Genomic DNA, 13,628 nt, shown 5'->3' on the forward strand with positions numbered 1-13,628 from the left:
AGAATTTGCTGATTGACTGGATGGAGGGTAGTGAGAAAGAAGTGGAGTTGCAACTAATTCCTCAGAGAAAGAGAGGGTGAGTTTAAGTTATATTCTCCCTGAGTTATAGATATGGCCTTCAATATCAACTTTGAACTGACATTTTAAAATGCAAGTCTCTTGTTTTGCAAAACATGACTCAATAATAATGTGCTGATATTTACATATCAAATGCATTTTCCCCTTAAAGGTACATTTAAGAAAGTATTAGGTGTCAACAACCCAAATACACCCAATTATTTCCTATGAGTTGGGTAAGACTGGCAGTTCCTGTTTTTCTGAGCAGAAACAATAGGCCACATTAGAATCTGAACTGCTAGAAAAATTGCTTAGTTCCTGTGCAAATTCTTTTTAAAATTCTGAAATTACTTTAATAAATAAAATGTCCTATTGTGCCTTCCCAGGACAATGTCTGGGCCCTGTGAATACTGCATGAGAGACGCCCTTGTCAGTCCCAGGACTTCTGCCTTCTCTTTGGGGCAAATGTCCAGGAGCTGACTGACAGGTACTGACCCAGATCAAAGCTTCTATCAGAGCAGTTCCTTTTTTAATCTGCTACACGTATTGAGCTTTCAAATAAGATTTATTTTCAAGAAAGTGGATGTATGCTTGTCAAACAATGCATACATACACATGCTCATTTTGTGAATGATAACAAATCTGGGAACAGAGGTCCAAAACTATATGTGTCAAATATTGATTGCATGGAAATTTATTCTCTTATTTCTAGTCAAATATTTTTTCTTTGTCTTCTCCTGCTCTTCCTGCTCTTCCTCCTCTTCTTCCTCTTCCTTCTTTCATAGGAATGACTCTCAATAAATATGTGTCTAGGTTTTAGGAAAGACACTGTCTCTTGTTCTCTCCAGGTCGTAGATATACTGTGGAGTGACCCCATGGCTCAGGAGGGCTGCAAGGCCAACACCATTCGAGGAGGAGGCTGTTATTTTGGGCCCAATGTGACAAAACAGTTGCTACAGAAATACAACCTGCAATTCCTGATCCGCTCACATGAGTGCAAACCTGAAGGCTATGAATTCTGCCACGGCCGCAAGGTGGGTGGACCCTGTGCAGTATCACAAGAGTGATCCCTATTGCTCCTCCCAGGCCTGGATGAGCGAAGGCTTTTCACAGTCAACTGTGCCTTGTATTTGTTATCCACTTGTTCAAAGTAACTATGTCCTTTATAATCATTTATCCTTGACTTTTATAGCCTTTTTATTTATTTATTATTGTTTATTCTATTACAGTTGTCCCAGTTTGTTCCCCTCTTCCCCCTTTCGCCCAGCCCACACCCCACTCCCACAGTCAATCCCTACACCATTGTCCATGTCCATGTGTCATTTACACATATTTCTTGACTAATCTCTTCCCCTTCTTTCCACTATTATCCCCTTCCACTCCCCTCTGGCAGCTGTCAGTCTGTTCCATGTTTCCACGTCTCTGGTTCTGTTTGCTCGTTAGTTTATTTTTTTCATTAGATTCCTCTTATAAGTGAGATCAGATGGTATTGTCTTTCACTGACTCACTTATTTCACTTAACATAATAGTCTCCAGTTCCAACCATGCTGTCATAAAAGGTAGGAATTCTTTCTTTCTGTTGCGTAATAGTCCATTGTGTAAATATACCACAGTGTTTTAATCCACTCATCTACTGATGGGCACTTAGGCTGTTTGCAGCACTTGGCTATTGTAAATAGCGCTGCTATGAACATAGGGGTGTGTAGTTCTTTTGAATTAGTGTTTCTGGATTCTTAGAGTGTATTTCCAGCAGCAGAATCACTAGCCTCTTTAAAACTCACAATTTGATGGAGGACCCATCAAATATTCTGAGAGGTGAGTAAGGGGAAGTATGCTCCCATTTAATGGATGGACAAATGGCCTGGTGTTTTCCCAGCCACATCTCTATTGTTTAAGTCACATTGTTCACTGTCACATGTCTCAAAAAAGACTATGGGTAACAGGATTTCAGCACTGCCCCAGGCAGGGATTCTAAATAGTTTGCCCCCTCAGGAATCTAATTAACATCCTGACTAATCTTTGCACATCTCTAAATCCTACAATGTTTGCCTAGCTTAATGCCATTAAAGTGAGCATATTCCCAGGAATGCTAACCTTACAGGAAAATAACAGGCTTCCGTGCGAAAAAAGTTTGAGATCAAGTAGTGTAAGAAATGTTTGGTTAAATGCTTATATATGTTTCTTTATTGCAGGACTTCTGAGAACCTTTAATTTTCTATATTTATTGTGAATCTCCAAGAAAAGATGCTGTGACTAGGATTTCCCAATGTATTGACAATGGAATCTTTTTCACAGAGCATCTCAGGGGTTGCAACACTGTAGGAAACTGCTTTGAGACCTCACACTAGCTAATAATTGATCTGCCTGCCAGTTGTAATGGCCATCCCAGTTTGTTAGACTCAGTTTCCCTCTAAGTTGAATCAATGAAATGTTTTCTATGACCCCTGCTATTTTTACTTGGGAAAAAAAAGGTAAAGAAAATATGTTGCGGATGTTTTACCAGAATTCAAGTTTTATTACTTGAGTCCCAACTCCTGCTTACAAGCATTAATGACTTAAAAAAAAAAAAAAAAGACCCATAGGTGAGGTTCAGGAGAAATAGCAACCCCTGAAATTGGACCGGGCCCTCTAGGATGAGGGCCAAGAGTTCTTCAGTGAACTTGAATGTCTGTCTCTCTTCTCTTTTGTTTTAGGTGCTAACCATCTTCTCTGCCTCCAACTACTATGAAGTTGGCAGCAACAGAGGGGCCTATGTCAAATTGGGGCCAGCCTTGACCCCACACATCGTGCAGTATCAGGCTACCAAGGTGACCCACATGCTGACCATGAGGCAAAGGCAAGACTTTTCAATGAGTGATTTTCAGAAAAACAGAATTAATGTTTATAGACTCTTTGAAGTGTCAAATGTTCTTACATTTATCTAAATTCTAAGTGATAATTCAGAATGTAGCTCTGTCAGCAGTAAAGCCAATCTATAATAGACATTATGGACAGGGCTCTCTTCCTTCTCCATACAGTCTAAAATCTCTGCCTACCCATCATTAATGGAAGAAACAAATTTGCTTCCTGAAATTTTGACTTTATTAAAATTATTTTCAGTGGGTATATCTTGAGTAAAAGTCCATATACCAGGCCACCAACTCTTTTCAGGGTCACTTTCCTGGTCTTTCTCATACTTAAAGAATTTGTGCTACCTAGTAAGTCCTGACAAAAGTTCTTTCAGTATCTGGGTTTGGCAGGTGGATTTCAAAGTACACATTTGTTAATAATGGCCCTCCCTCCTAGGAAGGCAATACAATATTCCCTCACTTATCGCAGGTATTATGTTCTAGACCCCCCGCGAAGTAGGAAACTTACATTTATTCTACTCTCTTAAACCTACGTAACTTTAACAACATACATATACAGTACCGCAAAATCCTGCAATATAGTGAAAAATCCGCGATAAATAATTAAATATAATATTTTTTGAAATCCCGCGATACTGTGAGGCCGCGATAAGTGAACCGTGATATAGCGAGTGACTACTGTATATAATATTACTTAAATGGCTTCTGTTGCCGTGATTCTGAATTGTAATCTTTGTTGGAACATACCACACATTAAATGTTATTATAAAAAATTTATGTCTTATAATGAACTTATGAAATACATCATGTTAATAATTTTCAATTTTATAAGTGAGATCATTAAGGAACAGAGGTTAAATGAGCTGGTACATTGTCACACAGCTAATAAGCAATGAAAATTAGCCTTGACCCAGGCAGTTTTATTTTAGAACTCACACACTTACCAACTAAACAACACTGCCTCCTATCAAGAAGGTGTCCCCAGAATATAAAGCTACTAACAGATACAGTTTTAGTGGTACCAAAGAAGATTTTTAATTTATTAGATCAACTAAATTAGAAATCAAAACAAAGTTAGCATAAATCCAGTGGAAAGGACATATTAATATTTGACATCTGCTTTGTCCAAGGACTATGCAATATTTTAAATCACTCTTTGAGTTATGAAACACTCAAGTTACTTAAAAAACCTAAGTCAGCATTACATAAAAAGAAATATTATATGAAAATTTAAACTCACCAAGTAATAGTTAAACCTACTGTGCAGCAGAATCATGTCAAGCTTTATAAAAACAATAAGCCATCTGAGCCTCATTTCAGTCCTCCCAAATTAGAGTATCCAAGAATGGTCCCAGGCACCTGAAATGCCTTGATTTCATACGATTCCAGTGTTGTCACTACAAAAGGAGTCACTGTAGGGAATCCTATAAATAACATGTTTAATAACATAATTAAAGATCACTCAGCTCTTTGAAATAGTCATTGATTACATCAAAACAAGTATAATATCACCTAATTTATCCAGAAGTCACTTGCCCAGCAACTGCAACTATCTGGACCACAATGGAGAACTTAGAAAGAAGGGGGAAATGTCTCCAGCCAACCAAAACTGATGTTTTAATGTACATGAACTCAAGATCATGTGTTTTTCTTAGAAGGACCCTCATTCAGATTTTATTTACATTTGGTTTAAAACCACATCTCACAATAATAGTTTAGCCAGCCTGGAGTCCATCTGTGAAGATGGATTCCTTGTCCCACCCCTAAGTAGCTATGGGACTTTGGGTTTGTTACATACTCTGTAATGGGCATAATAACCCTATCTGCCTCAGTGGATATGGTAACAATGAGAAAACTAAATTAGTGTTATTTTGTTATTCATAAATCTTGCCTTGTGACTGTTTACTGTAATAATAAATTACAAGGAAAGCATGATTTTGATAATAGATAGCATTTACTGAGTGCTTTCTATGTGCCAGGTTTTCTTCTAAATGCAGTACATGAATTTACTCATTTATTCTTCACAATAATCCTATCGGGTAGGTACCATTTTTATCCCTATTTTGCAGATGGGCAGGTATATAACCTTACCACAAAGGTGGCCTTTCTCCAGAACTTCTGCTCTAACTGCTATTCTATACTGGGAAGTACAGCAGCATTCCACAGACTGATCCTGCTTGTGCACAGTACGGAAAAGTGGGGAAGCAGTGGGGAAAAATAAGAAGTAGAGCTCTTCCCTCAAAAACTGAGCCCTTGGTGCTTTGAGATATTAAGAGAGGTGAAATGTAGTAAAAAATCATGACTATTTCTTCTATAGCAAATGTTTCTTTTTTTCTTCTGTCCCAGGATTAGCCAAGTAGAAGAGTCAGCTCTAAGAGCTCTGCGAAAAAAATTATTTGCTCATTCCTCAGATCTTCTTGATGAATTTAAAAAGCATGATAAAGATAAAACTGGTAAGACTAACCAAGTAAAATATTCATGGGGGAAGGAAGCTGGCCCCCAAAATGTTTGTGTCACAGTTGTTAGCAAATAAATGTTTGTTGAATGACTACTTCCTCCATTTTATTCAACTTAAGGTCTGTTATCTTTTCTAAATTTTAAAATTCCATGCTCTTAGCAGAATATGAACTTGGCTACATATAGATGGAGTTGATGAAAAGAAATGGAGTGAAGGGAAGGGTGGTGACAAGGCAAGAACTAAGCAAAGAGCAACAGGTGGCCCTGGTCAGGTGGCTCTATTGGCTGGAGTGTTGTCTCACACACCAAAAATTTTATGGGTTCAATTGCTGGTCAGGGTACATACCTAGGTTGGGGGTTTGATCCCCAGTCAGGGCACATACAGGAGGCAACCAGTCAATGTCTCTTTTACATCAACGTTTCTCTTTCTCTCTCTTCCCCCTTCTCTCTAAAATCAATAAAAACATATCCTCAAGTGAGGATTTAAAATAAAAGCAACAGGTGTAGCAGGTTACAAGAGTGTATCCAAGCAAAATATCGATAATTTGATTTCTGGTTATTGATAAGTATGTATTGGGTTAGTCCTTTTGTCCATTTATTTTTTTCCATAAAATACAAGACCAGTTTTAAGTATATTTTATTGATTATGCTATTACAGTTGTCCCAATTTTTCTCCCTTTGCCCTGCTCCTCCTAGAACCCCCCTTCCCTCTAGCAATGTCTGCCCCCAAAACTTAGTTCATGTCATGCATATAAGTTCTTTGGCTTCTCCATTTCCTATACTATTATTAACATCCCCCTATTTTATACCTACCAGTTACGCTTCTTAATCCCTGCACCTTTTCCCCCATTCCCCCTTCGCCCTCCAAATGACCTCCATATCTATGAATCTGTTCCTATTCTAGTTGTTTGTTTAGTTTGTTTTTGTTTTTTTAGATTCAGTGGTTGATAGTTATGAGTTTGTTGCCATTTTAATGTTCATAGTTTTGATCTTTTTTTTCTTAAATAAGTCCCTTTAACATTTCATGTGATAATAGCTTGGTGATGATGAGTTCCTTCAGCTTTACCTTGACTGGGAAGCACTTTATCTACCCTTCTAAATGATAGCTTTGTAATCTAGGCTGTAGGTCCTTGCTTTTCATCACCTGGAATACTTCTTGCAAGTCCCTTCTTGCCTACAAAGTTTCTTTTGAGAAATCAGCTGATAGTCTTAATGGGAACTCCCTTTGTAGGTAACTCTTTTCTCTTGCTGCTTTTAAGATTCTCTCTTTATCTTTAACCTTTGACATTTTAATTATGATGTGTCTCGGTGTGGACCTCTTTGGATCCAACTTGTTTGGGACTCTCTGTGCTTCTTAGACTTGTATGTCTATTTCCTTCATCGAATTAGGGGTGTCTTCTTTCATTATTTTTTGAAATAAATTTCTATTTCTTGCTCTTCCTCTTCTCCTTCTGGCATCCCTATGATTCAGATGTTGGCACCTTTGGAGGTGTTCCAGAGTCTTCTTATTCTCTCCTCGTTTTTTTGAATTCTTGTTTCTTCATTCTATTCTGGCTGAATGTTTATGTCTTCCTTCTGTTCCAAATCATTGATTTGAATCCTGGCTTCCTTATCTTTACTGTTGATTCCCAGTGTATTTTTCTTTATTTCACTTAGTGTAACCTTCATTTCTTCCCTTATGTTTTTGCTATACTCAGTGTGTTCTCTGAGCATCCTTATGACCAGTGTTTAGGACTCTGCATCTGATGGGTTGGCTATCTCCATTTCATTTAGTTCTCTTTCTGTTTGTTTGTTATTTTCCTGTTCTTTCATTTGGGCCATATTTCTTTGTCTCCTCAATTTGGCAGCCTCCCTGTGTTTGTTTCTGTGTATTACGTAGAGCTGCTTTGACTCCCTATGTTAGTGCACCTGTTAAGCTGTATGGGGCACAGCCTTAGGTATTTTCCAGGGCAGGGCAACCTGCTTCACCATTTTGTGACTCTGTGTGGTGGGAGGAGTTAAAGAGGGTACAATGCAGCTGCCTGGCTTCTGGAGGTTTGCCCAGTACTCTCACCTCATTTCCAGTCACTTCACCCACTTCCCATATGTGACTGGAGCCCTTCTGGGTGGTGATTCCCAGAGTAAGTGGGTTTGCATATGTTCTAGGACCGTGTGGGGCCTCCCCTTTTTTAAAGATTGTATTTATTTTTAGAGAGAAGGGAAGTGAGGGAAAAAGAGTGGGAGAGAAACATCAATGTGTGGTTGTCTTTCACATGCCTGCAACTGGTACTCGCAATACAGGCATGTGCCCTGACTGGGAATTGAACCAGTGACCCTTTGGTTCACAGCCCAGCGCTCAACCTACTCAGCCACACCAGCCAGGGCCCATGTGAGCCCTTTAAATGGACTCTCCTGAGAAACCAGCAGTTTCTTCTGCTACCCCAACCCCTATTGGTTTTTACAGCCAGAACTTAAGCTTTATCTTCCCAGTGCTAGAATCCTGGTCTGTGAGGTCTGGCCTGGGGCTGGGATCGCTCACTCCCAAGGTATCCCTCCTGATTTTTATCCACCACACGTGAATTTGGGACTGCCTGTTCTGCCACTGCCACCTCTCCACACCACACCACAACGTCTCTTCCCTGACTCTGCTACTGTGCTCCTCCTACCCATCTGATGAATGTGGCTTCTTTAAATTCCTTGGTTGTTGGACTTCCATATGGTTCGATTTTCTGGCAATTCTGGGTGTTTTTTATTTTGAGGTTAGTTGTAACTCTTCTTGTGGTTGTGAGAGGAGGTGAAACGTGTCTACCTACACCTGCATCTTAACTGGCAGTCCAAGACACATTTTTTCATTTTCACCAATAACTTTATTGATTTGGAGATTTTGAGTATGTTGGCTATCTCCTGCATGGTAGAACGTTGATTATGCTCAATTAATGTCTTCATATGATGCTATCTACTTCAACTGGTCTACCCAACTAGAGAACATGATCCAGTGAGAAATCTCCAGCACAAAACTTTGCAAACCACTTCTGACACTTTTGATCAGTCACAGCACCTTCTCCATACACTGCACCAATATTTTTTTTGCTTTTCTGTTGTGTTTTTACCTTTCTTGAAATAATAAAGCATAACATGCTGAAAGTGTTGCATATTTTCTTCTATCTTCAATATTAAAATGGCTACACAAAAATTCACCAATTTGATAAGATTTTAATAATGCACACTGATGTGACAGCTGTCACACTACAATCTGACAAAATTGTTTCAAATGAAGTTTAAGACAACTAAGTGCTACTACAGCCATCTTACAGAAAAAAAATGAATTTTTTGGCCAATCCAATATTCCATGTTCTATTATCAAGCTAGAAATTTTGTCTTTTCTCAGTTCAGTGGAATGTATAATGAACATTGGCTACATGTACCTATATTATAAGACAGCAGTTACTGTCATATAGTCATAGCAATATATTTTCCTGTACAAATAAACGACTGACACTGTATATGTATAGTGGTTTATACTGTTATTTGTAAGAGTCTTTGTGACTTCCAGTAGTATTGCCATATTTAACAAATAAAAATGGGATACCTAATTAAAGTTGAATTACAGACAGGTAACAAATAATTTTTAAATATAAGTATGTCCCATGCAGTATATGGGACATACTTATACCTCGTGGTCTGTCTGAAATTCAAATTTAACTGAACATCCTGTATTTTATCTGGCAACTCTATTTTCCAACTCTATTTCTCTCCCATGACCAACAAAAATAGTGACAGTGCCCATTATTTCTATTACCTCGATAGTAAGAAGAATGTTGGGATAAAAAGGTATGCACTGTTGGGCAGAAAACTGCACTTGTAGGTGACAAGTCAGCAAGTTAGCTCTTCCTTATAGGTTTAATCCCCCTGAGCGAATGGGCAGCAGCCGTGGAGTCTGTGCTGCACCTCAGACTGCCATGGCGAATGCTGAGGCCACAGCTGGTGAACAGCTCAGCAGATAACATGCTGGAGTACAAGTTCTGGTTGGAGGACTTGGCCAAAGAACAACCAAGTTACAAGGTAATGGTGAGAAAATGGTGGATGAGGGCATGCTGTGGACCATGAAGGCCCCTCTGGGGAACTTTGAATCAGAAACAACCAAATATTGAGAACCCAAAGAGGAAGATGGATGAGAAAAGGGAACAACTGTTTGTTGACTTTCCATGTGGCAGACTTTACGTTAAGGGATTTACAAATGTTGCTTTAGTTTATCCTTAAAATCACCCCAAGAGATAGGTATTATCAGCCCTATCATACCTAAGAGAACACTGATCACAGAGGCTGAGCTACCTGCCTCAGGTCACCGAGTTCCTAAGTTATAGAACTGAGACTTATACCCAAGTCAGACTTCCTTCGCTTCATGCTGCTTTCTCCATTAAAAAAGTATTTACTCAATAAATATTTATTGAATGAGTAAGGTATATGAAGCCTTGGGCTAGGTACTTTTTAAAATAGCTTTATTGCAATATAATTCACATTCTATACAATTCTTCCATTTGAAATGTACAATTCAATGGTTTTAAGTATATTTGCAGATATATGTGGCCATCACCACAGTCAATTCTAGAACGTTTTAATCATAGGCTGAATGCGCTTAAATCATTAGATTATTTGGTAGGCTGAAGGGGCTTGAGGGTGAAGAGATGGTAAAACATCTTCCGTTTTTTTTAAGTGTTTTATTGTCAGGAATGATTGTGTGTTGATTATATGTTAGGATAGGCTAACCATAAGGTATAGAAGGAAAATGAGTTTTTTCTTGCAGAACATACAATCAAGTTTGCTGGAAACACTGTATCAAAATCGATCCAACCTGGAGACCATTTTTAGGATCATAGACAGTGATCATTCAGGTAAGGATATTCATTATCCTATGACTTCTGACACATAGCAAGTATTTTACCTCCCACCCTTTGGCCTCCTTCCTGATTATTTAGCTCTCTGCTCAAGCACTTTGGGAGCCAAATAAATAATGGCAATGCTTATAAAGGGCAGAATTTAGAAAAGTATTTGAACAATGCCAACAGCTTATATAGAAGAGGGTTTGAGCAAAGAATGAAGACAAACTCAGAACTTCTTATAGGAAGAATAATTATTAGTAGATGTGATAGCCCTTATAGTTCTATCAAAGGTAGCCACAGAGTAGTGAAGAGTGCCTAGAACAGAAAGGCCGTTGTGATCTCACTCCCAGAGTATTTTTAAAAACCTTTAAACTTTGAAATAATTATAGATTCACAGAAAGTTACCAAAAAATGTACAGGGAAGCCCTATATATCTTCACCCTGTTTCCTCAAAGGTCTAAAGGCCCTTTTCAATGTTATTAGTCCTTTTTTTTTAAATATGTAATTCACATACCATATAATTTACCCATTTAAAGTGTCAGTGTTTTTCAGTATATTTACAAGTTTGTGTGACTGTCACCACTATTTATTTTAGAACATTTTCATCACCCTGAAAAGGAACTCATACTCATTAGTAGTCACTCCCATTCCCTGTTCATTCTTCACCAGCCACTGGCAACAATTAACCTGCTTTCCACTTCTATGTATTTGCACATTCTGAACATTTTATATAAATGGATCCCTATGATATAAAGCCTTTGATACCTGGCTTCTTTCACTTAGCATAATCTTTTCAAGGTTCATCCATGTTGTAGCATGTATCTGTTCTTTCTTACTTTTGTAGTGGATAATATTCCATTGTATGGGTATACCACATTTTGTTTATCCATTCATTAGCTGACAGACATTTGAATTGTTTCCACTATAGATATTATGAATGATACTGCTATAAACATTCATGTTCAACTTTTTTGTGTGAACATGTTTTCAATTTTCTTAGGATATATTCATAGGCATACAGTTGCTGGATCATTGAATAGTCTTGGAACCCTTTAAAAAATATCAGTTGACCATAGATATATAGGGGCAAAGGCTTTTTATAAACAGAATAAATTAATATATATTTGGGATGATTTAATGCAGGGTTTCTCAGCAGTGGAACTATTGACATTTTGGTCTGAATAATTCTTTGTTTTGGGGTGCATCCTATGCAATATGGGATGCTTAGTAGCATCCGTGGCCTTTACCTACTAGAATCAGTAATACCCCACCCTCACGCCAGTCATGGCAATCAAAAATAACTCTAGACATTGCCAAATATCTCTAGAGAGAGGAGAGCAAAACTGCTCCCAGCTGAGAACCACTGTTGATTTTGTACTATTTCCTTGGGGTTTAAATTAGACAGTAGGCCTTGGTTCTTTTTGTCTGTTTAATAGTAGGGAACAGGTGTTCTTGTAAGAATGTCAGAGGGAATGACCACTGAAAAGTGGACAGACTAACTGCAGTGACTTCCTTCTCTGGTAAGGGTTCATCTCACTGGATGAGTTCAGGCAGACTTGGAAGCTGTTCAGCTCTCATATGAAGATGGATATCGCTGATGATTGTATCTGTGACCTTGCCCGGAGTATGGACTTCAACAAGGATGGCCACATCGACATCAATGAGTTCCTGGAGGCCTTCCGCCTTGTGGAGCAATCGTACTCAGACGGCAGTGACCCAGACTGTCCACAGGCCCCAAACACTAATGACAATGGCTCCAACAGGCCAGGAGCACACTAAAGAGCCTGGTTTCTATTACCCAAATTGCCTCATAAGCGATGCCACGCTCGCCACTGGGCCAGCTCTCTTATTCTCTATAGATTTGTGGAACTTTATGCTGAGAATTTGCTGACCAACATGCATCACAATCACCTGTGTATTTGTGAGTGCAGGGTGGTGTGTGTGTGTGTGTCGTGTATTTTTAAATATATAGTTGTAACCCCATCTCAGAATTTTCACAAGGTGGGACCCAGTTATAAGTATTTTTTAATTCTGAAGTCTATCCAGTTATGAATCACTGATAATTTAACCCCCTCATTGTTTCCATTGTATACCTTTTATTTATTGTTTTTTAAAATGTCATATTGGTAAAGAAAAGTTATGGAAAATTATTTATGTAATCCCATGACCCAAACATATGGATTCTTTTTATTTTTCACTTTTTCTTATTATACTATAGTATTATATAATTTAATGTTCTACTTTTTAAAAATAAATCCACATCTAATTATAAATACTTTCCTATGTTGCTACATAGTCTTCAAGATTATTAGTTTAGGCCTTGCAGATGCCGCCACCACTGCCCCAGATATTTCTGCATCCAGCCATGGTCAACCCCACCGTGTTCTTCGACATCACTGCCGACGGCGAGCCCTTGGGCCATGTCTCCTTCAAGCTGTTTGCAGACAAAGTCCCAAAGATGGCAGAAAACTTTCATGTTCTGAGCACCAGGGAGAAAGGATTTGGTTATAAAGGTCCCTGCTTTCACAGAATTATTCCAGGATTTATGTGCCAGGGTGGGGACTTCACACGCCACAATGGCACAGGCGGCAAGTCCATCTACCGGGAGAAATTTGATGATGAGAATTTCATCCTGAAGCACACAGGTCCTGGCATCTTGTCCATGGCAAATGCTGGACCCAACACAAACGGTTCCCAGTTCTTCATCTGCACGGCCAAGACCGAGTGGCTGGATGGCAAGCATGTGGTCTTCGGTCAGGTGAAAGATGGCATGGGTTTTGTGACAGCCATGGAGCGCTATGGGTCCGGGAATAGCAAGACCAGCAAGAAGACCACCATTACTGACTGTGGACAACTCTAATACATTTGACGTGGGTTTTATCTTAACCACCAGACCATTCCTTCTGTAGCTCAGGAGAGCAGCCCTTCACCCCTCTCTGCTTGGAATGTTCTGTAATCTTCATGCTCGCCGCAGTTCATTGGGTTCCATATTTTCCTTACCCCTTCCAAGTCTAGCTGGATTGCACAGTTTATGATTATGAAATAAAAACTAAACAACAACAACAAAAGATTATTAGTTTAATGACCACATAATTTTCTATCAGGTAGATGCACTAAAATCTACTCAGCCATTCATCAGTTGTTCTACATGTGTTTTGTTTCCAGTTTTTCTTTATTATAAGTAACACTGTGGTTAATAACTTTGTGCATATAGCTTGTTCTACAAAAACTTTTAGTTTAATTTTTTAATTATATTTTATTGATTATGCTATTATAGTTGTCCCTATTTTTCCCCCTTTCCCCCCTCCACCCAGCACCCCCCAGTCCCTCAGGCAATCTGCACACCATTGTTCATGTCCATGGGTCACGTGTATAAATTCTTTGGCTACTCCATTTCTTACACTGT

The 13,628-nt window shown here is 38.8% G+C and overlaps 1 protein-coding gene and 1 pseudogene across 1 annotated transcript in view; both read left to right on the forward strand.

Moving 5' to 3' along the window:
• Positions 1 to 12,286, forward strand: part of PPEF2 (protein phosphatase with EF-hand domain 2) — a 36,568-nt gene extending 24,282 nt beyond the window's left edge. Inside the window, exons 12-17 of the mRNA XM_090267382.1 lie at positions 906 to 1,091; positions 2,751 to 2,893; positions 5,253 to 5,359; positions 9,241 to 9,404; positions 10,147 to 10,234; positions 11,748 to 12,286. Of these exons, the coding sequence (XP_090123508.1) occupies positions 906 to 1,091; positions 2,751 to 2,893; positions 5,253 to 5,359; positions 9,241 to 9,404; positions 10,147 to 10,234; positions 11,748 to 12,001 (942 nt within the window). The 3' untranslated portion in view covers positions 12,002 to 12,286. The remainder of the gene's footprint in view (positions 1 to 905; positions 1,092 to 2,750; positions 2,894 to 5,252; positions 5,360 to 9,240; positions 9,405 to 10,146; positions 10,235 to 11,747) is intronic.
• A 266-nt stretch (positions 12,287 to 12,552) lies between these two features.
• LOC150019951 (peptidyl-prolyl cis-trans isomerase A pseudogene) lies at positions 12,553 to 13,226 on the forward strand (annotated as a pseudogene).
• Positions 13,227 to 13,628: the final 402 nt, after the last annotated feature.

Source organism: Furipterus horrens, unplaced genomic scaffold, assembly GCF_987537825.1.
Source record: "Furipterus horrens unplaced genomic scaffold, mFurHor1.1.pri manual_scaffold_2, whole genome shotgun sequence".
Taxonomy (NCBI): domain Eukaryota; kingdom Metazoa; phylum Chordata; class Mammalia; order Chiroptera; family Furipteridae; genus Furipterus; species Furipterus horrens.